Source organism: Staurois parvus, unplaced genomic scaffold (assembly GCF_062004578.1).
Source record: "Staurois parvus isolate SC_StPar_1 unplaced genomic scaffold, SC_StPar_1.0 ptg000578l, whole genome shotgun sequence".
Taxonomy (NCBI): Eukaryota; Metazoa; Chordata; class Amphibia; order Anura; family Ranidae; genus Staurois; species Staurois parvus.
In genome coordinates, this window is record NW_028318374.1 from 4,390,734 (window position 1) to 4,415,199 (window position 24,466).

Below are 24,466 nucleotides of genomic sequence, written 5' to 3' on the forward strand. Positions count from 1 at the left end.
GCGCAGCACTTCTTGCGCATGAGCAATGGGCACCTGAGTGTGAAGCCGCAAGCAGTCACAGCTTGGTGCCCACACTGGACATGCCGGCGCCTGGAATACAGTACGGCCATTCCCCCCCCCCCCCCAAGTGTTATGGTTCTGTGGAATTGTGTAGGACACATCACACTCCTCTCTGCATACTCCATTGCAGCACAGTGTTAGTGGCATTCCCAAGCTGGCACTCTAGCAGATTCTTGTGCTGTAAACACTCTCTCATTGTAGTAATCGCACAAATGAGCAAAAATCTTATAACTGATCATAGGCAGGTTTCCACACCAAAAATAATTCCAACCCTCTTCCCTTTTTGGCATCCTCGTACATTCCAGCATACAGAAATAAACTGGGACGTTGCCAGAGGCCCTGGTAGGGTGAAACATGCCTTGGGATAGTCTTGCTGACTTTTTTGTGGGGGGGCATAAGATGCAAATATTGAAGACATATTGCAACATTTAGGATCAAGGCAGCCTATTTTGAGCTTCTGTTTTGATGGAAGCTAAAGGACTTATAGTAACCAAAGGCAAAACTTTTTTTGGTTTTGAAAAGAGTAGAACGCTTGTCGGGTTTTATCGCTGTCTGTGGCCCCCTTGGGAAGATTAACCCTCTTTGTTTGTCATGATTATCACTGAAAGAACCCCAAATCTTGGGTTGTTCCCAGAAAAGTCAGAGGGGAAATTGTCCAATGGGGACACCAGTTCGCCAAGGAATTCCCTTAACTTGCAGAGATTTCTTCTCACTTCCTATTTGGCTATGGGATAAGAAGTGAAGGGAAATGTCCGAAAAGGGACACAGATGGCAAAAAACAAATTGACAGGGGTTATTATAGCCCTCCTTTACTCTATCCAAAATGAAAAAAAAAAAGTTTTGCCCTTTTAGGTTTTCTTGGTTTCTACTGTCATGTTTCATGACTGTAATATACCTTTTTAAGTGTTCTTTGTATTTTGTCTCTGCTCCTCCCTTTCCTCTGGTTTAGTTCATGCTGTATAGATAGCCCACCCCTTTTCCCAGTAAGGCTTTTCAGCTTAAAGCCTCATGTCATGAAGCAGATCGCATTGTGATCTTTTGACCTATCCGATGTTCATTGTAAGATTCTCTGTTTGTGGCATAAACTTCACAAGATCTACAAGATGTCTTCTGGATTGAGTCACTGCCTGTGATATTCAACTAAGATTGGACTTATCGCTATCTCATCACAACTGTATCATGGGCGGACTGACAACTCATGGGGCCCCTGTGTCCTTGCCCAAACTCAAAATAGGTACCAGGGGCATCTCATGGGGCCCCCTACTGACCCCGGGCACTCGGGCAGTGCCCGAGTTTCCATATGGTCAGTCCGCCCCTGAACTGTATGTTACAGGGATCACACTTTCAATGCTTAGATTGGGGAGAGAGAACACCTACAGTTCTACTTTTAAGTTGCTACTAATTAACTTGCACAAAATATTTAATTTTAATTGAAACAGGAATTTCATTGTGCAGCATGTTGTATAGACTGGATGTCCTGCCATATTCTGCAGTGTTTTGTGATTCTTCATTTTATTATGGCCATGGCATTACCAGATCATTTTTTCTTTTGATCTATAACTTCTAATTTTTTTAACCCTTTATGAATATTGAAAACCGTAAAAGCCAAATTTTGGTACTGGTTTGATTTTTTTTTTTTTTTTTTCAGACCTCTTTGGGATAATTAGTAATGGAAATTAATTGGTAATAGGTACAGTTTTATGTACTTTGGAACCTTTCTTTTGGCAGTAGGAGAGATGGGGAAAGTGGTGGGGGCAAAATATCACAGATGGAGGAAGAAAGTTTAGTCTGTGCATCAACCTAAAAATGGCATTGTAATTTTTCCTTTGTCTGCAAAACAGCTCAGCGTTATGTAACTTGTGTAATGCTGTAAAAGCAAATTGTGAAAAGTCTATGGATACATTTGACAGGCTGCTCCTGCTGTTGATGTACGGTTAAGTGGTGTATTTAAAAAAAAAAAACAAAAAATGAGATTGAGGCATGCTGTCCATTTTCTGTTGGCAATATGTGACTATAGGAATATGCAAAATATTTTGGCCAATTTGTAATCCTAAAAATTTGATAAATGTCACCACCTTCAAATGGTAATCCCTGATATAAATAGCTTTTTATATTCACATATTAAGTCGTCATGGCTCAGTGTGAAAATACTCCCTAGAGGGAGGTCTCCAAACTTTCTAAGCAAAGTGCCAGTTACTGCCCTTCTGGCTTTAGGGGGAGCCGGACTGTGGCCAGTGGCGGTAAAAAAAATTCCCCGGCATGTTCGTAAACCATGTCCCATCATTGGTTTTAACAGGATGAAGGCCCCATTGTTGGCATCAATGGGAAGAATAGTGCCATTAATATTGTAGGAGAAATGTCCCATCATTGGTGGAATAGTGCCCCAAAAGCCAGATAAAGGCAAGCAAAGGGCCACATTTGCCCCCGGGCTGCACTTTGGAAACCACTGCTCTATACACACTGGTGGCCAGAGCAGAATAACCACCTTACAGTGGTAATCAGAATGCCAACCTTCAATATAGCCAAAAGCATGGATGCTCAACCTGTGTCCCTCCAAGTGGCGCGGAACTAAAAGTCCCCTGAGGTATTGACAGTTACAAGCATAATTTCTAAAGGCAGAGGCATGATGGGACTTGTAGTTCTGCAACACCTGAAGGTTCTCATTGCAAGTTTACCAGACTGACTTTCTAATTAAACTCTTTATGATCTCTATTGGTATGAAATGCCTACAGTGCTTCTGATGGCCAAATATCAACATGTGCTCTAGGCTACCTATTGCTGGCCATATACGGCTCAAATTTGGCTGATTCCTTCTGTGGGTTTTGGCTGAGCCAGGTGGGAAAATATATATTGCATTATATTCTTCTCCTTCTCCTTCTCCTCCTTCTCCTCCTTCTCCTTCTCCTCCTTCTCCTTCTCCTCCTTCTCCTTCTCCTCCTTCTCCTTCTCCTCCTCCTCCTTCTCCTTCTCCTCCTCCTTCTCCTCCTTCTCCTCCTTCTCCTCCTTCTCCTTCTTCTCCTTCTTCTCCTTCTTCTCCTTCTTCTCCTTCTTCTCCTTCTTCTCCTTCTTCTCCTTCTTCTCCTTCTTCTCCTTCTTCTCCTTCTTCTCCTTCTTCTCCTTCTTCTCCTTCTTCTCCTTCTTCTCCTTCTTCTCCTCCTTCTCCTTCTTCTTCTCCTCCTTCTCCTCCTTCTCCTCCTTCTCCTCCTTCTCCTCCTCCTTCTTCTCCTTCTTCTCCTTCTCCTTCTTCTCCTCCTTCTCCTTCTCCTTCTTCTCCTCCTTCTCCTTCTCCTTCTTCTCCTCCTTCTCCTTCTCCTTCTCCTTCTTCTCCTCCTTCTCCTTCTCCTTCTCCTTCTTCTCCTTCTTCTCCTCCTTCTCCTTCTCCTTCTCCTCCCAAATTAGATCTATTCTTAAATTCCCTCCCCTCCACCCCCCACTCCTCCTCCTACCTATCCTGCGTAACCGTTTAACAATAGATGTACAGATCTTTTTAGTCTGGTTATGTGATCTGCAGCCCTGTGTAAGGGTGTGCTCAACAACGGCTCTGAATTCTGGGAGCCATGACCGCCAAATATCCCTGCCATTGTCGGTGCTCCCACCTCTCCCCTGCAGCAGCTGCTCAATGACATGAAAGCTGCAGAATCACGCGACCGGATTAAAAATAAGTCGGCATAGAGATAGATCTATATTAGTGTGTTAGAAATGAGGAGGCAACACTATTCTTAAAAGTAAAGTTTCTTCCACTTTAATGATCACGGGGTTTAATACACACAGCTGTCACAGGGATAAGGTTCCCTAATTTTACACTTGACTAATTTTTAAATCTTTGGACTCATTTTCAAATAAGTGACAGACATTTTCAACGAGTGTACTTTTCCTGGTGTTGGCCTTCTGAATTGGTGGTGTACTATCTGAGGTATAGTCCTGCATGTAAAATATAAACCAAACCGTTTAAAGTTCTAAGAATGGACATGGAATGCATGCTTTCCTGTGATGCTTAAACTGATCTATTTTCCAGTGTGGATGTCATTTACGGTAACTGATATTTACTGCATATCATGAGTTGGCCTTCTGTACAGATTGCTTGTTTCCTGGAACTTCTATCTGTATTTCTTGGACAGACGGGGATCTGCGTGATTTCTTGTTGTGGCTTGCAGTGTTTATTTTTAATACTGCCGGCTTTGGATGAGATTTACTGACTGATAACAGAGTATTCTATGGGGCTTGTATGTATTGCATTTTCCACTACAACATAATGCTTTGCATCCATTTTAAAAAGATTCATCCATTGTGGGGACCCTAAGCGTAGTCTCCACCGGTAGATCATTTAAAGGTCTCTACAAGCTTAGGTTTGTTTAGAGCATTTTTTTTTTTTTAATTGTTCTTGTGAAGTGTATGCCTCCATGGTCTCCTGTACTTTGCATCAAGGCAGCTCATTCATTTTCTTTTGGGCTGCCATTGCAAGGGAAAAATGGATCTGCAGTATTTTTTTCCAACTCCTAAATCTTAGGGGCTGAAACGCCATTTGCCATATGGTGCAGTTAAAGTTTAAGTGCTTTAGCACAATGTGTTGCAGTCAGGGGCGGACTGACAACTCATGGGGCCCCCGGGCAATACCGGATCATGGGGCCCCTGTGTCCTTGTCCAAACTCAAAAAAGCCTATGAAAAAGGTACCAGGGGCATCTCATGGGGCCCCCTACTGACCCCAGGCTCCCTCGGGCAGTGCCTGAGTTTCCAAATGGTCAGTCCGCCCCTGGTTGCAGTACTGCATCATATCATGAGGGTGTGCTTCAGCCCCATAAAATGTTCCAAGGAAACATTCAGACTTATTTTAAAAAGTAAATTTCTATTCTAAACCGGATTGCTTCTTGAACTTTTAGTAGCAGAAAACTAAGTGAATCTGTCAACTGATCAGTGGGGATGAAGCTTGACATTTGGCAGCAATGCTATGCATCAGTTAATTTGACAGTGGGGTCTGAGAGCTAGGGATGTGCACAGGGGCGCATTACTAGTTACTGCTGAAACATTAAATAACTTACTTCTCCCTATCACATTTTTGAGGTCCCCGGAGCGCTAGGACAATGGAATTGCCCAACAAATGACTCCATCTTGAAAAGCAAACACCCCAATGTATATTCTATGAGGCATAATGAGTCTTTTGAACATGTCTGATAAATATGCTAGATGGTGATATATTTTGGCTTTTTTTTTTTTATAACATTGTAGAGCACATTTTGACCTATGGCTATTGTTTTTTTTATTGGATAATTGTGTTTAATACAAAAATGACTATGGAAACCTTGTTAAAATAAAGCTAACTGGAATTTCCTTGATCTTGTCAATCTGCATTTTTGCTCATGCCCTTGGCTTCAATACAACAAAGGTTGCTTTTTTGGCAAGATTCTTTAAAAAAAAAAAAAAAAAAAACCCAAAAAAAGCAATACATCAGAAATGCAGACCTCAGATGAAGTCATCCTCTTGCCTTCCACATTACAATCCCCAGTAGGGATGCTTGGGATAAGAGGGGGAATGGGACCAAGATCATTTTTTACAGGACTGGTCGAATTTTGGCTGTCTGTATAGGTTCCAGGATCTACTTCCATTGAGACTTGAAGGTTTTATAACTTCTTTCCTACCTCATGTGCTTTATATATATATATATTTTTTTTTTTATCTTGACTCGACACAAACGTAAGTAGTTCAGTTTTGTAGAAGAATGCAAATTGAAGCAATCCTTTAAAAAAACATTTTGTGCCTTTTGCTTATGTCCGACACATTTTTGTAGTAAGTACCATAGTGAAAATCAACCAGCATAGTCTATCATGAGTACTGCTGCCGGACTTGTTTTCCTGACCCCACCGCTCAGTGCCTGCCAACCCTCTCTGCCAATCTCCTAAATGGTTTGTAGGCAGGTGCAGTCTGTTTTCTCCTCTGTAGGAGGCGCTCAGCCTGAGTGGTGACACAGCCTGGAGAGGAAGTCAGGAGAAACATGGTTTCTGTATAGTTTTATGGGTCACTGGGAAGTGATCCGGCTGGATGTCGCTGCCTCCTATGACTGGTGGCCATCTTTAGTGAGGGCAGAGCTTATAAAAAGCCCTGGCTCACTGCAGTGGCCAGCATTTTGCAAGTGGATAATGTAGGGAGAGAGACCCCATGTGACAGGTAAAGTGATTAGTGTTAGGGAAACGTGCCAGGCTATGGACTTGCTATACTGTTAAGCCCCCCCCTTTGGGACTGGACCAGGCAGGCTGCAGTCCACCCTCTGACGCGGATGCTGTCAGCGCGTTCCCTCCTGCTTCATCTCTGCATTTGAACTGAACTGTGAATGTTTTTTCCCAACTTGTTCTCCCGCTGGGGTTCTTGAAAAGGTTGGCATTCTGCTTAATACAAGTTTGAAGTTTTGCTAAAGCTGGATGCCCACCGCATGAAATAAATAAAAATACTATCCACAACATACAAGGTCATCCACAACTCTGCCCCCAGCTAGATCCCTGACCTCATCTCAAATCACCCAAACCAACTCTGCCCCCAGCTAGATCCCCGACCTCCTCTCAAATCGCCCAAACCAACTCTGCCCCCAGCTAGATCCCCGACCTCCTCTCAAATCGCCCAAACCAACTCTGCCCCCAGCTAGATCCCCGACCTCCTCTCAAATCGCCCAAACCAACTCTGCCCCCAGCTAGATCCCCGACCTCCTCTCAAATCGCCCAAACCAACTCTGCCCCCAGCTAGATCCCCGACCTCCTCTCAAATCGCCCAAACCAACTCTGCCCCCAGCTAGATCCCCGACCTCCTCTCAAATCGCCCAAACCAACTCTGCCCCCAGCTAGATCCCCGACCTCCTCTCAAATCGCCCAAACCAACTCTGCCCCCAGCTAGATCCCCGACCTCCTCTCAAATCACCCAAATCAACTCTGCTCCCAAGACCCCTCTTGCTTGTCTCCTTTTCCCACACCTTTGGGACTTCAGTCAACCCTTGAAAACACATCTTATGAAAAGGTAATTACTATCTGTTCTCCAGGATGATTTACGAAGGCGAAATGCAAAGGATAGTGATATGAAGTACAGTAGCCCCAACAAACCAGTCTCCTCTCGTTTCGAGCAGTTAACATTTATTGGATTGGTTGTGGGGAGGGAAGGTCATGTGGATGTACGTGTTTGGTCTGCAATTCTTATATTGACTAGCTGGGTTCCTGAACAGTCTGATTTTTGGCAGATCGGACAAATGCCTGCAGCTGTTTGGCAATTGCATACTTCTCAAAGTCATTGCTGCTTGGCAATATTATTGGTTTAAAGGAAAATGGTGTGTTGGACCCTTTGCACCAATTTGAGAAAAGCAAAACCAATTATTTAATTAGGCTAAATTCTTGCCTGATATTTGATTTATGTAATGTGTATATTAGCAGTGTTTGTACAATATATATACTTTAATATAACGGTGACAACTAAAGCAGAGCAGTCAAAAACAAGATGAAATATAAAAAATGGCACATTAGAAGAGAACCGCTTTTGCTGCACAGTAGCACACTTTTTTTTTTTTTTTTTTTTTTTTTTTTCTTCTGCCACTAGATGTCCTCCACCTGATGGCCAGAATCCTCATTCAACCATCTCCTCTGAGCCATCATACAGAGGACATCTCCTGCCAGAAGAAAGTCCTGCAGATTAAACCACTCTGAATTGAAGTATAAAGTAAAACTATAGGCAATTTTTTTTTTGGTTCTTTTTTTGGGGGATAGAGTAAGGAAGAGTTATAACCCCAGTCGTTTTTTGTATTTTTTTTATTTGTCTCCTATTGGGGAGATTTATCTTCACTTCCTGTCCCATAGCCAAAACGGTAAGCGAGAGGCAAATTAACAGAAATGTGGTTTCCCCTGGGTCACCAGGACTAGTGTCCTCATGGGAAGATTCTCCCTCTTTTTCTGGGGGCAACCCAACACTTTGGATTTTATTATACTTTCAATGATAATGGTAAACAGGACAATTAGAGAGTGAATCTTCCCAATGGGGGGTACAGACAGCAATAAAAACCAAAGTGTCTGTATTACCTCTCCACTCTCTCTAAAACTCCTTTTTAGTTATACTAAAATATTTCACCAAAAGCTGGTGTTGTTTTACCCTTTAAAGGGTATTCATTTTATCTTGAGCTTTTTTTTTTTTTTTTTTCTGGAGATCTGCCTTAAACAATTGTCTTAGAAATGCCCTGACTGCTTCCTAAATTAAAGTGGCTGTAAACCCTTACATATACCCACTGAAGTGACTGGCCTGAGGTGATCCACAGAAACTAAACCAATCCTACATAAGTTGTACCTATTTATCTACAGATGTCTTCCCCTACATCCATTCAAAGTGCAGAATTTACACAGGACCTCTCATGTCTGAAAAAGCAGGGGGCGGGGAGCTGAAGTTACATCAGTGAGGAGAGCTCTGAGAGCTAATTGGATGGAAGGGACACCCCCCCCCCCCCTTTCACACAGGAACAAAGCTGAGGCTGTCAATCTGCTGGAGGTCCCTCCCCTGTCACCATTTTCTCTTGGTGTCATGCTTGTAGCAGAGGGAGGGCCGCAGGCAAAAATAACACTTAGTGCTCTGGATTGAAACAAGTACACACTATAGAGGGATATGGTTTTGTTCATAATTCATGTCTGAGGTTTACAATCACTTTAAGCATTTTGTCCATCCATGAATAATTTTCTTTTGCGATGAATGACATTTGTATACAAGTAGTAATTTTGGAATGAGAATAAAACCATGTCACACTCAGGTTTCTCTTAACCTTTTTCTTCTACATTTTCTCACATGCAGTTGTTTTTGAACCCCTGAGCTCCAGAGTTTGTATAACCAACTCCTCTGTCCTCACCAGGTAAACGACTTGTGTTGGCACGTGCGCTGTCTGTCCTGTAGTGTATGCCGGACTTCACTGGGAAGACACACAAGCTGTTATATCAAAGACAAAGATATTTTTTGCAAGCTCGATTATTTCAGGTATGAATTATCTGCCAGTTTCTGCTTTGGCTGCTAATTTAACTGAATGGAATGTATTCCAGAATATGTATCATTGTACTGGTTAGGAATATTGTATGTTTTTATGGAGATGTATATAAAAAGTTTGTTCAAGTATAAGCCCACTATAATTATTTTAATGGGCCTTAGCCCAAAATATCATTGAGTTTGCTCAAATGTATTTATAGTGGGCTTAAACTTTATCATTCACAATCATCTTGGCTTGTACGGTCTGAAGGAATAAAGTGTGGACAGCATACAATCCGCAGCTGTTCCTTTGCCTTGACCCACTTTGTCATCCACTCCTCCATGCTGTGTGGCTGCCATATTGGTGGAGGTATGAGCTGTTGGGGAGCTCTTCCTGTTTAGACCACACCTCCTAGTGACACCGGCCATGCCATCCAGTGATCATAAGCAGGGGTGGGATATAAATCCTGTATAATATGCCTCCAGAGGTCAAATACCTGATGGGCATCTCAAAGGGTACCTGGGCACAGTCATATCAGGAAGGGATCTGCTGTCTTACTTCATATGCTAAATAATTTTTTTTTTTTTTTAGGCTTTATGCACACTGAGCATTTTAATAAACTGGTAACTTTAGGTGTGTAAAGGGGTTTTTTTTTTTTTTTTTTTTTTTTTTTTTTTTAGCCTTCTTGCATTAGCGTTTTTGTCTTGTTTTTCCACATATGCGGTTTCCTTTTTTTAGCAAAAATAATTGGGTTTTTGTTCTCAAACATCCAAGTGCCATTTTATTGCATTTTTCAGGGTTAGAACATTTTTACATCTTAAAAAAAAAACCTAGAAACCCACTAGTTCTGGGTTTTTTTTTTTTTTTTTTTTTTTCAAGCCAAAAAAAGGCCCCTGCCAAAAAAATGCTAATTACAGCCTATGTGTGCATGGACACACAGGATAACATGCTCGGGAGTTAACTGGCGGTACAAAAAAACCCACCAAAAGCCAAAAACAGCAGCTGTAAAAATGTCCAGTGTGCATGAAGACTTAATCCTACTGCTGTTTTGGCTCAAACTGCAATTAAATCCTTGACAAACACTCAGACTTGAGGTGCATCTATGGGCAAATAAGACTTTTGACGCAGTCCTATCTATGGCATTAATGCAGCAGATTTGTTTGAGGCTCCCATGTAACATAGTATTGATCCTGCCCGTAGATGATTTTTTTTTCAATTCCAAAAGTGACTTGACAAGGGTTGGGATAAACTGGAACCCTGCCATGGGTGCTTGCATCAGCTCACTTTTATTCATGTGTCTTAAACCTTGTTTCCAAAAAACAAAAAGGAGGAAAAAGCAGCTGACTTTTTATAAAAGACACTTTCCTGTACAGGGATCCAGTGCTGTCCTCACCCAGGCCAGTTCTTCACTGGTCTTTGGGTCCCTGGTGCTGCCATGTTGACTGTGGGAAGGCTGCTGTGACTTCTGCAGCTTCGCAGTTGGCTCCTCACCTCATGCATGAGCCACGATATGAATGGTCCCGCAGCCTCCTGGGCCCTGTGACATGTCATAGGGGGTGGTGGAAGTGGTAGTACAATTGGAGCAGAAGTTTGAATAGGTACCTGCACCCAGCGGCGGACTGACCATTTGGAAACTCGGGCACTGCCTGGGGGCCCAGGGTCAGTAGGGGGGCCCCATGAGATGCCCCTGCTACCATTTTTATAGGCCTTTTTAAGCTTGGGCAAGGACACAGGGGCCCCATGATCCCCTATTGCCCAGGGGCTCCATGAGTTGTCAGTCTGCCCCTGCCTGCACCCCTAAAAAAAGGTTTACAATGAGGAGCTGGGGAGGATGAGGAAGATGAGCAAATCTTCCCTTTTTTTTTTAGGGGGGGGGGGGAGGGAGAGAGGTAAAGTTCTGCTTTACATGTTAGCTGGCGTTGGGCTGCCCCTTTTTAAACTGCCTGTCCTTTAAGGTTACAGTTTTTCTGTGCAATTTCACTGCAGAACGAGTGTTTTTGTCTCAGGAAACTGAAAAATGATGGATCTCCTGGCAGATTGCATCACATGGGCCACATTTTAATTTTGCCCTCAGTTCTTTAAGTATAGGTCCTCTTTTTAAAAAAAAATCTGCTGATGTCAGTCAAAGCCTATTTTTTGTCAGACCCCAGAAAAGTACATGTTCAGCCCTACTTCAAACTAATTGGCTCAAGACTTGCATGTATCGTCTTTATGAATCCTGCGTATAAAATAGATGATTTTTATTCAGTAAATTGCTGTTCTTTAAACAGCTTTATGTTCAGCAGCTCCGTAATTCTGTGGAGTTTCTCACTTATCTAGATCATGGTATATCAAGTTCAGGGGCAGACTGACCATTCAGACACCTGGGCCCTGCCCAAGGGCCCGGGGTCAGTAGGGGGCCCTATGAAATGCCCCTTGTACCTGTGGACAAGGACACAGGGGCCCCATCAGTTGTCAAATCCGCCCCTGATCAAGTTAGTACGTTGTTGGTAGTTACATTTAATTGAACATCTTCTGTAATATTGAAGACCTTTTTGTAGCTTCTCCAAGCTTTTTTTTGTCTCGTAGTTTTTTTGTGTTTTTGGTTGGGTTTTGATTTGGAGGTGTGAGGGGTGGTTCTTACTCTAAACACCCCCCAATACAAACACGGCAGTTTACATGTGTTTAGAGACCGAAAAAAAATGCAGAGCCTGTGCATTCAGGAGAGGAGTGTTACTGCTAAAGAACAGAAAAAAGACTGACGCCTAGACTCGTGTAATGGTGTCTACACACACATGAAGGCTAGGCGCATGCAGCGCTTGAGCGTTTATTTCAATGGCCAGAATAAATTTAATATCCTGGCCCATGAAATGAACACCCAAGCAGGGGCGGACTGACAACTTATGGGGCCCCTGGGCAATAGGGGATCATGGGGCCCCTGTGTCCTTGCCTAAATTCAAAAAAGCCTATAAAAAAAGGTACCAGGGGCATCTCATGGGGCCCTCTACTGACCCCGGGCCCTCGGGCAGTGCCCAAGTTTCCTAATGATCAGTCCGCCCCTGCACCCAAGTGCTTTAGGCTTTGAGGCTGCTTTTCTCCTGGCGTTTAGAAGAACTGTGCAAACGCCTAGTGTACATGGGGCCATGGAACTGATGAGGTGAAGGTGAATAACTACTATTGGATAACTCAGCTGAAGGTAAACTCTGATTGGGCTGGGTTACTGCTCATTGTTCCACGTATCACCACGTAGCCCTGTGTATGTAACCAGGGGTGGACTGACAACTCATGGGGCCCCCAGGCAATAGGGGATCATGGGACCCCTGTGTCCTTGCCCAAACTCAAAAAAGCCTATGAAAAAGGTACCAGGGGCATCTCATGGGGCCCCCTACTGACCCCGGGCCCTCGGGCAGTGTCCGAGTTTCCAAATGGTCAGTCTGCCCCTGCATGTAACTAAAATCCTGTCTGTTGCATACTTCTAGCTCAGTCTGGTTTATTAACTGGCATTTATTTGTACGTACCTTATTTGTATTTCCCTCATGTAGGCGATACGGAACGCGGTGCTCACGTTGCGGCAGGCACATCCACTCCACGGACTGGGTGAGGCGGGCGAAGGGTAACGTCTACCACTTGGCATGCTTTGCCTGCTATTCCTGTAAGAGGCAGCTGTCCACAGGGGAAGAGTTTGCTCTGGTGGAGGAGAAGGTTCTGTGCCGGGTGCATTACGATTGCATGTTGGATAACCTGAAACGAGCCGTGGAGAATGGTATGTCCCCAAACTGCATGAATGAACGTTTATAATTCAATAGACAATATTGATTAACCCTTTGCACACTCAGTATGTTTAAAGCAATACCTAACGTTATGCCAAATGATTTTTAATTCTGTACAGCCAGTTTTTATGATTTTTAAACTTTTTTTTCAGAAGATCAACAGCCAGTGGTTTAGTGTTGGAAAAACTTTAGTGACAGATGGATGTGATGTTTTAGTGCCAGGAGAGAGGACTTCTTTATCAAGGCAATAATTATGCTCCCTAGGAGTGTAAAGCTCCTATAGGGGGAATATCTGCCCTTTTAGAACAGGAAGCGTGTATAGCAAAAACTGTAAAGGAGCACACCTCCTCTTGGGGTGATGCAGAATGACCACCTATGTAGTGTGGAAGGTTAACCTTTCTATCTTCGAGTTGGGTCCTTGGTGTATGGTGGGAGAGAAAATAACCTGGGCACCACTTTAGCCTTTTACTATTTAATGCTAAACTCTATTCCAAGAGAGGGTTTAGGGGTGCAGAATAACCCAAAGGCGTAAATACCTCAATATGCTCACCCCATAGCCAAAGCAAACAAGTGCTAAACTAAATAAACTATGCATAAAGGTATAAATCAATTGAATCAAGTGCATATAATATAAACGCAGTGTCCAAAAATTAATATAAACGCAGTGTCCAAAAATTAATATAAACGCAGTGTCCAAAATACCAAGGTATAAATCAATTGAATAAAGTACATATAATATAAACACAGTAAATTATTAGATGTGCTTGATTCAATTGATTTCTACCTTGGCATTTTGGACACTGCGTTTATAATTATTTTTGGACACTGAGTTTTTTATTATTATATGTACTTGATTCAATTGATTTATACCTTTATGCATAGTTTATTTAGTTTAGCACTTGTTTGCTTTGACTATAGGGTGAGCATATTGAGGTATCATTTATTACACTTTCAAGGGTGAAAGTAAGACTTGTATGCTTTCAGGGGATAGGTTTATATGTTTGAGATACTGTCTTGATTCAGAACCCAAAGGAGTAGTCAGTCTCATTTGTATCATTTTGGCCCTTGACCCTTTTGGCAGCAATCGGATACGTTAATTGGTGTGTGAATCCTTACAATGTCGAGAAATACCTTGTACTCAACTACTTTGCAACATCATGCAAGAAGGTCTTTCCAAAAAACATCCTTAAGCCCAGTTCCGTCCACATATACAATCCAGTAGGGTAGGGAAGTCCATGGGCCTCCAGCTGAGGTGAAGCCCTAGGGAGAAAATGCTCTATGCAGATCTCCTCTCCAGTCAGAAGCCAAGGCGGTAAGAACCATCTCGGAGGGACCATCTCCCCGAGTTTATACTGCTTAACAAACTCCTCAGTGGTTGGCTGTATTGGATAAGTATTCATAACTTAGTGGTTGTCCTTCCAAATGAATTACTTGAGCCTTCAACAGTAACAGGCAAAAGTAATCAACATGCTGAGCTTACGAGTACTTGCAGAGCCTGGAAGAATCTAAACAGAATTCAGGCTGATTATCGGCTTGCTGCAAAACCCTACAATTATTTGACTCTTCAGCCTATGGCAGTCCATAGACTAATAAAACAATCCAATGTGCACACATGTATAATATACATGAACACACAATTCCCAGGTACACGCAGGTTTATATACGCTTGCATGTTATTTATGCTATGTAGGTTACACTTTTTTACATTTAGTGGAATTTGGTAGTTTTAAAAAAAAGTTTGCAGTAAAAACTTTGAAAGCTTGAGCATTTCCTTGGCAGTGAATGGGTTAAGGTCTACTCCAATGTAGTTGGTTTCCCTGTCTATGCCGTTTGCCTATTAGCCGGGAAGAACTAGATCATAGAGAATAAATTGAGCTTGACCATACACTGGTAGAAATCGTTCAAAACTTTTTGTGTACACAATCATTCAATTTTGAACAGTGGGTCAAATCTATCATTTTTGACTGCAGTGGCAAGAAAATTTGGAGCAGGACAGAAGGTTTATTGAGAATTCCTAACGCAGTATGTGGTTTTTCATTCAACCAATTTTTTTTTTTGGGGTTTTTTTTTGTTTGTTTTTGTTTTGTTTGTTTCAAACTGGAATGTTAAAAGCAAACAAAATTATTTTTGCACATTTGTCAAGTCCTTGAATAGCATTTCGTATGTTCTTGGAAAACAAGTATGATGGTGGACCTTAAATGAGATCTAAACTCAAGAAAAAAAAAACGTAATATGTTCAGCTTACCAGTCCTTAAACTGAAAAAAAGACAAAATGCCACCACCATCTTTAAGTACTTTCTGCTAATCCTATGCTCTTATAACGTCTGTACAGAGAAGCCTATGGCTTCTACGACAAGTGTTAATAGCAGAATCACCAGGTGAATATTAAGCAAAGGGGAGTGATGAGAACAAAAAGCTAATGCAGCCACCACATCTAAAGCTTGGTAAGCTATATTGCCTTTTGTTTGTTTTGGGCTTAGATACTTTAATAGCAAAAAGTCACGAATGTTTCTTTTGGAAACTGTTGCAGAACTTCATAAGGGTACATCTACTGTATTTGTATTGTAAATTCCTTCTCTTCATGTGATGCGGGAGACCACCAGTACTGTAGCCCACTTTGATTCTCGGCATGTATATGCCCACTTGCAGGTTTGACAGGCAAAGGTGTTCAAGCAAGAATGCCAAACATTTTCATGGATGGAGTTTTTGATATGGTAGATTGAGATCACCATCCCCCTTCCAATTGTACCTTTCAAAGCTCCTAAAATAAGGGCTGTGTGTTTGTAGTCTGTATTTGCTGTTTCAAGGTATACCTGGCTACAGTTATAAGGGATTTCTTGATTTTTGCCTGTATCTGTGGTTACCAAATCTTCCTCTAAAGCTGGCCATGTACTAAAGGGATATTTTGAAATTTTGTTTCAGGAATATTTTATTTTCTAATCCTTAGTGGAGTCAAATTAAAAATGGTTTGATCAGTGATGAAAAAATTAAGTAGCGGGATGGAATTTTTTTTTTTTTTTTCCAGAAACCTGCTTCTGGAAAGTAATTGAATTTTTTTTCTGTAAATTTATGCCTTAAGTGAATGTTTAAAAGTGTTTTTTTGTTTGTTTTTTTTTTTTCATTTATGAAAAAAAATACATTCAAATGACATTTGTGAAGTCCTCAAATGTATCAATGTGAATTTTCATATAAACATCTACCAGTGTAATAAAGTGCCTAAGTCCTGATAAAAAAAATTGATGGATTTAAGAAGTGCCTAACATTTTAAGTATATGTAAAGCAATAACTAAAATCTCATATAATCTTTAACATCTTAGTGTAATTCTGTAAGTTCTCTTTAAAACCGTTCCTGGTGAGTCTTTCATGGAGATCCTGTTCAGGCACTTCCTCTTATAGGGTGACAACATTCTGTCCTTGTCTTGGGTTTCCTGTGTTGTCACCAGTATGGACTATAAATGGCCATACTGACACATTTCCGATGCATGATCCAGTATTCTCACCAGTGGAAAGCCTATCCTGAAATGTACATGTAGAAAATTGATTCCAAAGAGTGTCTGAGATTGGCAGCACTGAGATTCAACCAAGGTTTGGGGGGGGGTTTGAGAGAGAGACAGTGTGTGTGTGTGTGTGTGTGTATGTATGTGTATATATGTATGTAATATATATATATAGATATATATAGATATATATATATATATATCATTTTTTTATTTTTTTATATAATGATGGCAATGGTTTAAGATGGCGCTTTAGCAAAGTAAATGTCATTTAGGTGGAGTTCACATGTACTTGATACAAATAGAGGCCCTTAAATGGGTGGCAAAGTTTGTGAAACCTCCTTTTTATCAGCAGTGGCTTTAAACCAAATACTTGTTGCCCCTGATCAGACCAATCCATCAACTAGGAGGTATATTTTTGTCAGATTTCTTTTGAGAACAGTTCCACACTTTGTTCTTTTCATAAGTCTTGTTGTCCTACAGCATTTCAGTAGGAGTTGCATCGAGCTTCTGTAGAATTTAGAGAAAGTAGCAATGTATTGGTATAGTATTTGCCCAGTATTTAAAATCCTTCAACAGCTCCTTATCAGAGATCCTCTGAAATCCCTTTTAGGTTGGGCTCCACTGCACGTCAACAGAGTTAATTGTGGGTAGAGGTCAAGGTTAACCGATCAACCATGATTAAGGCCTAATGGCTGAAACACATTGGTTGCTTTATAGCTGTATTCATGTGATTTAATAAAAGACCACATTTTGTTGACCTTTCCAAGTGTGAACTTTCTCCAAGGTAACCTTTTTACTTTCACATTTTGCATGACTTGTATTTGCTTCTCAATAGCTTGCCTGCCTTTTAATGCTTTTCAAGATGGTAGTTCACATCAGGGACGGACTGACCATTTGGGCACGGCCCGGGGTCAATAGGGGGCCCCATGAGATGCCCCTGGTATCCTTCATAGGCTTTTGTGGGTGTGCTTTGAGTCTGGGCGAGGACACAGGGGCCCCATGATCCCCTATTGCTTCAGGGCCCCATGAGTTGTCAGTCTGTCCCTGGTTCACATACTACTTCCCCAAATATCTTATGTGATACTTTGGCTACATAGAGACCTGTCAATGTAGCGTGTTTGCCATTTGTTAGGTAAAATGTATTTTTTTGAGTAAAAATCAGATGTCCTATTAGGAGCCTTTTTGATGCAGAAATTTCGAAGATTTCTAAAGTGTTCACACTTATTACATTTAGCTCAATTTAAAACGGTATGTTGTACATGCTAAGTTGGGGAGCCTTTTCTATGTGATCCTGTGGTGCATAGGACCTCTGCTTTTCTGATTTTATTATGCAATGCAGAAAAATGTTAATTGGATTTATGTTCCCTCTCCTTGCAGGGAACCGTGTCAGTGTGGAAGGGGCTTTGTTGACAGAGCAAGATATTAATCAGCCAAAACCGGCTAAAAGGGCTCGTACCAGCTTCACAGCGGACCAGCTCCAAGTAAGTTCTTGTTTTGAGGCTGGCGGAACGTGTCCGTGGCTCAATGAATGAGTCTTAAGTCCCAGCTTGTCACATAATGTAAAAATATATAAATCCTGTAATTCTGCGGCACAATGTTCCAAGTGATTTGAGTCGGTAACATTGGTGGAACTTAAATTGACCACAACTACTGAGAGCCTTTTGATATTGCGGTTTAACAAATGCAGTTTTAAATGTGTACATCCAAGTTTTGGTAAATGTATGGCCTCAGGATTTTTCATGAGATCAATTTGATCAGCAAGACTGGAAATGGTGTTTGTTTTTTGTTTTTTTTGTGTGTTTTGTTTTGTTTTTTGTTGTGTACCTGTAGCAATTCCCAATATGTACACAACATTGTAGGTGCAAAAAATATTGGTCCTATATGGGCTTGCTGTAAAGTCTATTGGGATGGCTTAGCTGAAATTTTTGGTTTTGGAAGGCTTAAGGGACATGATTATGCAACTAAAATGTAATTATAGCTATTTCTAGATCTGTACAGACCTTTTCAATACAAATCTAGGTGTTTTTCATTGCATACGTTCACCCCTTAATTTTGTCTGGTAACTTGTTGGGCTGTTTGGGTGCAGGACCTGTGGTGTCAACCATCTGAATATCCAGGTTATTGTACCTTCTAGCTCAATAGCGCAGTGCGTAAGAATATTCCTAGTAATTTTTCAGGCTTTTTTTTTTTTTTTTTTTTCCACGTGTGTTTCCAAGGTTGGGCAGAAGGAGAGCATTGAAGAGTATGCGGTTTTTCAGGTGCAAAAATGCAATCTTATAAGTTTTTTGCGCATTTACGGGTGCACCCATTAAAGTCTATGGGGGCTCCCCAAAAGAGCTCATGTACTTTTGGGTGTAGAGGGACTGAGCATGAGTACAACTAGAATGAGATTCTGCATGTTGAGCATTGATAAGTGAAGAAAAGAAGCTGAAAACGCTGTGTGAATAGGGGGCTAACCAGACGGCATTTACAATTTCAATATTAACCTTCTTGAGCATTAATGCCCTTATTGGGTGAGAACCAGGTGAGTGCGCCTGTACCCAATATCCTAGCTCTTGGATGTTCTCAATGGAGAGTTCAGGGTCTTTCATAGTGATCAGCGTATTTGATTTCGAAGAATAAATCATGTTGGTTGTCCTACATTTTGTAGATGTTGCTGTCTTGTGTAAAACTATTCATTTTTTTTTTTAATTTACATTTTAGAATGGGTGCCTTGACTGAAAAGGTTTAGAAACGCTGTTTTAACCACTTGCCCTCCAGAGGATTTCCTCTCTCCCTGACCAGGCCATTTTTTTGTGATACGGCATTGTTACTTTAACTGACAATTGCGCAGTCATGCAACGCTGTACATAAATGAGTTATGTAATTTTTTCCCCACAAATAGAGCTTTCTTTCGGTGGTATGTGATCACCTCTGCGGTTTTTGTTTTGTTTTTTTTCATATTCATTTCTTTTGCTATAAACAAAGACCGACCACAATATTTTCAACTTTCTGCTATAAAATATATCCAGAAAAAAAATTTTTTAAATCAAATTTCTTTATAAATTTAGACCAAAATGTATTCTGCTACATGTCTGCTAAAAAAAAAAGAAAAGAAAAAACCCAATAAGTGCATATTGGTTTACGTGAAAGTTGTTATAGCGTCTACAAATGGTGTATATACTGGTATTATGTTTCTTTCTATACTAGTAATGGCGACAATCAGCGACTTATAGTGGGACTGAGGCGGACATTCTGACACTGGCTGGGTACTAACTGCCACTGACATCCCCAGTGACACCAATACAGTGATCAGTGCTAATAAAAAGCACTGGCACTGTACTAACGGCACTGAGCTGGAAGAGGTTAACCTGGGGCGAATAAGGGGGTAACTGTGTGCTGTGTGTTTTTACTACAGACATGCTGCATTGTATCTCTCTGCTGTGTGGAGAGATGCAAAGCAACATGTCCATGCTGACTGGAGAGAGATATCTGTATTGTTTTACACACAGGTCTCTCCCGTCAGCTTTGCCGACAGAGTCCTGGCCAGGAATCGCCAGCCGGGACCCAGTGATTGACATCCTCAGCAGTGGCGCCCCCTACCCGGAACTGTAAATCGTGTATGTGGTATATAATAATGTGTATGTATATGATTTTGCGCAGCCGTTCCACCCTGTAGCAGTACTTCTGGTATTGGGCGGATGGCAATGTGCTAAATACAAAACTGAAAACATTAGATAGAAAAGGTAAAGTCTTGTACTTCCCAGTTTGTCCAGCAGGGGCAGTACTCCAGTCAATGATCTCTGCAGTCGGTGCAAATTTCTCTTGGCTTGCTAAATTTCTTTGTGAGATTTACTTTATTGGCCTGCATTTTGGTAACTGTTGTACATGATCCAATATAGGTTTGATTTAACTGCCGTTACTGACCTATATTATGGTGCATTTTTAGGTTATGCAAGCACAGTTTGCCCAGGACAACAATCCGGATGCACAGACACTACAGAAATTGTCAGAAAGGACGGGTCTAAGCAGACGCGTAATACAGGTGAGGCTTTAAAAGAACTGCAGGTGGAAGGGGTGAGGGTTCACATTCTGGGTTAACGCATGGGACTTATTGCATATCTCTGCAGTGTAATACCAGCCGAGTCTGATTTTTGGTTAAAGCTGAAGGGGTGGAACCTGTCACTTTGTGACCAACTGCATGAGATTTTCCTGCCATTACTGTCCCCAGAAACACAATGGGAAGCAAGTGGAAATCTCCCTAAATGAGGACATCCCTTTCTGGAAGATATCCCCACTTCCTCCTGTGCTGCTAATGACCATGAAATGTTGCTATGCTTGGGGTAGTAAAGTGCTGTGCCATGTCTTCTCTTCCAGGTCTGGTTTCAGAACTGTAGAGCGCGCCACAAGAAACATGTTAGTCCTACTCATTCCTCAACCGCGCCAGTTACAGCCATTCAATCCTCAAGGCTTTCCCCACCTATGATGGAGGAAATGACCTACTCTGCATATGTACCTCAAGATGGGCCCATGCTGACCGCTCTGCACAGTTACATGGATGGTAAGCTGGTGCCAGGAACTAGTTATTGGCCAAGTGTATGGGAATGTGTGGATGGCAATACATTGGCCAACAATGTTCAGTAGTGACTATCAGGCTGATTAACAAAACTCTGGAGTTGGATGATCAGTTTTGTTCAACACTTCAAGTCCTTGACGAATGCCACAATCACTTGGCATACCTAAAGTATGATTGTATTGCAGCATTTGAGTACTGATCATTGGCAAGCTCCTGCACTACTTAAAGCGTATAAACACCTCTTGCAGTTTGTTTAAAGCAATAGTCCAGCACTGTTTGGTGTTTTTAAGTGTGAAAAGTCTTTTTTTACACACCATTCCAAGCAGTTATTTCTAATGAAGTAGAAAGAGGAGAGTAGGAGGAGGTCAGGGTAAACTACATTTATTTTTTGTGAATAGACAAGGGGAGAGGAAAGGGTTGTATTCGTTCTATTTTTTTCTATACTTCTATTGTCTATTCTTTTCTAATCTATTCTATTTGATTTTCGGAAGGCGGTGTTATTCTTTCTATTTTTTCTATTCTGTTCAAGTTCGAATATATTCTATAAGACATTCAAATTTCGAAAGACTTTTCTCTTCGGCTCTTGCTCTTCTTCTTCGGCTCTTGCTCTTCTTCTTCGGCTCTTGCTCTTCTTCTTCGGCTCTTGCTCTTCTTCTTCGGCTCTTGCTCTTCTTCTTCGGCTCTTGCTCTTCTTCTTCTTCGGCGCTTGCTCTGCTCGTCTTCAATTCGAAATTTTTATTTTTTTCTCTTTCATTCTATATTATGTTCTATTCAAATTTGAATTTCAGAAGACCATTCTATTTGATTCTATTTTATTTTTTTTCTTTTCTATGCTATTCTAATGTACTCGAATTTTGGAGGACAGTTATATTTATTTTATTCTATTTTTCTATTCTATTATATATTCAATTCGCATTTGATTTGAATTTTGTATTCGCTACTAATCGAATTCAGAAATTCAGAGACATCCCAATGTCCAATAACAAAAAATGTGATCGCATTTGGAGCGAAATGAACCGCATATGTCTAGAGGAAAGGGAGGGTGAACAGCAGGAACAAATACTGAAGCTGAAAGGTGCTTTAAAGGCGAGCTAGCCCTTTAGTGTATGTCCTCTGCCAGATTAGGTGAGAAATCTTGGAGATGAGCAGTGTAATTTTTTTTTTCTCAGGGAGGTGGCTAGTGGCACATAAACCTCCTCTTCCGGGCTTTTATCCTGTCCCCCTGGTGTCAGAGCTTAGACAGAGGGATGCTATTACAGGCACACCCCACATAGCCATGTTTAAACCTAGTAATTGGCCATGCAGGCTCTTGCACTGTTGTATCATACATGCCATAGGTCGTATGTCAAGCTATGTTTCACCATGGTTACAGAACAATAGCCAACTGTCAACTGAAATACAACAATGGTAACGGTTACCATTGTATCCAATGGCATTTGTTTGAGACCCCTCAAACTCCAAGACACTTGTCTATCTCCAAAACAAACATTATACACAGTAAGCTGGAGAATGAAACAAAACAAACCAACTATATATCTCAAACGCAGCACAGATGAGAAGACCTGACTCAGTTTGTGTTTCAATTCATCTTTAAATGTACTCACTAAGGTTAAAATCGGTGTCCTGTGCAGGCCACACCAGTTCCTTTGCACCAAACTTATTACACCATGTCTTTATGGAGCTGGCCTTGTGTTTAGGAGCACAGTCATGTTGAAACAAAAAAGGACCTTCCTCAAACAGTGCCTTTCACTGGAAACCTCTCAACTAAGTGTGTAGGGGTGCCCACATACTTTTTGGCTTTGTTTATCCCTTTTCTTGGGAATCTCTAAACTTTCTAAACAAAGGGCCAGTGTACTGTCTTTCAGACTTTAGGGGTGCCAGACTTTTTAGGAAGTAGAAATTGTCCTGCAGTCAGTATAGGTAAACGTGCATCTTTGGCATTAGGGTAGGAATAGGGCACCATTGCTGGTGTCAGTTGGAGGCATAGGGCAGATTTACAGCTCTACATGGTAGCAAAAGGCTTCTAACCTCGGCTTGTTCAATTAAGCTTTAGCAATAGAACCTGGAAGATGATTGGCTTCCACACAAGTGCACAAAATTCTGAGTGAACCAGTTTTAGTAAAAAAAAAAAAAACCCATAGTTTGTTATTGGTGTCATTAGCAGAAACCGTGCCTCATCATTGGCCATTGAAAAGAATAGTACCCCATTGGTGTCAGTGGCAGAAATTGTACCCAATGTTGGTGTCATTGGGAAGAAAAGTGCTCCAAGGGTTGGATAAAGACGAGCAAAGAGCCAGATCTGGTCTCAGGGCCGCACTTTGAAGACCACTGCTCTATCGCAATGTTGGTGATTACCAGTTCTTGAACATCTTGGCTTCACCAGGGCTAGAATTTAAAACTGGATTTCTTGTGCAGTGTCACCTGCTGGTGAAAATGTATCACCTTGGTATTTTTTAAATCTCTAGGCAGAATTTAACCCACCAAATCTGTGTTTTGTTTGGTTTTTTTTTCCTCCCCCTCATGTCCTTCACAACATTAAATATTCATTTACAACTTCTGCATCATAATACAAATTTTTTTTTTTTCTTCCCCAGCTCACTCACCGACAGCTCTTGGGCTCCCATCAATGCTGCCTCACTCCATGGCGCAACTACCTATAAGTCACGCATAAACTTTTCCTCCAAGAATGTAAATGCTTTGGGTAAAACTGAGTCATTTATTGTGTATAAAATATAATTAAGATCATTAGTTATTTTTATATCAACTTTCCATACTGAAGTACACATGATGCTTGTACTATTCAGTAAAAGGGTCACTATACACACAAATGCACATCCGGTTTTGTTGACCATGTCGCTGCCCCTCATTATGTAAGTATTATTGGGTTCAGCTTACAGCGCCACTAAGTTCTCACGTGTCTATTTTTTCTTTGTACTGTCTGGAATTAGTCCAAACTTAGTTGTTTGTTAATTTATTTGTCATCAGAAGAGCACTTTGCCAAAAAAAGAAGAGAAAACGGACTGACAAGTGTGCAAAAAAATGTTTACAATTTTTTTTTTTTTTTTTTGTGGTGAAATTGTATTTTTCATTAGTTTGTACCTGTAAATTATTACAAAAGTGCATATGTATTTTGTTTTGCTTGGAACAGGTTTCATATTTTTTTGGTTTTGTATCTGAACTGGCCACATTCTGTTGGAAATTTTGTTTTCCTTTTCAAGCAAACTTAATAAAGCTTTGATTACATCCCGACAGTCTGATTTTTGGGTTTGGATGATTTGTTGGGTTGCAAAACTGTTTGAAATTTTGGAAGTATAAATGGTTTGTGATTAGCTGACATTGGGGACAACTCTGTCTGAGCCTATTGCCTAACCTATCTGTAGATGTGTCCAAGGGGTGTACAAGCGTTTTTTTTTGTGAAGACTGCGGCTTCAGTAGGGTTGGCTCATTAATTTGTGATATCACCCATAATATTGAGCAATATGACATGTTGCTGGGTTTCTCTAAAAGGGTTTTTTTTTTTTCTTTGCTTTCAGTAACCCAAATGTTTCCTCCATTGGGCTAAATCTTGATTCCATAAAGCCTTTTCACCAGCTGAAAAAGAAAATTTGGAAAAATGTTGGCTGCTGATGACCTTTC

At 41.2% G+C, this 24,466-nt stretch overlaps 1 protein-coding gene across 2 annotated transcripts in view; it reads left to right on the forward strand.

The window, feature by feature from the left end:
* LHX8 (LIM homeobox 8) overlaps positions 1-24,073 on the forward strand; it is a 64,175-nt gene extending 40,102 nt beyond the window's left edge. For both annotated transcript variants that reach the window (XM_089692151.1, XM_089692152.1), the window contains 6 exons: positions 8,919-9,040; positions 12,548-12,768; positions 17,653-17,756; positions 20,204-20,299; positions 20,632-20,815; positions 23,425-24,073. In XM_089692151.1, the coding sequence (XP_089548277.1) occupies positions 8,919-9,040; positions 12,548-12,768; positions 17,653-17,756; positions 20,204-20,299; positions 20,632-20,815; positions 23,425-23,501 (804 nt within the window). In that variant the 3' untranslated portion in view covers positions 23,502-24,073. The remainder of the gene's footprint in view (positions 1-8,918; positions 9,041-12,547; positions 12,769-17,652; positions 17,757-20,203; positions 20,300-20,631; positions 20,816-23,424) is intronic.
* Positions 24,074-24,466: the final 393 nt, after the last annotated feature.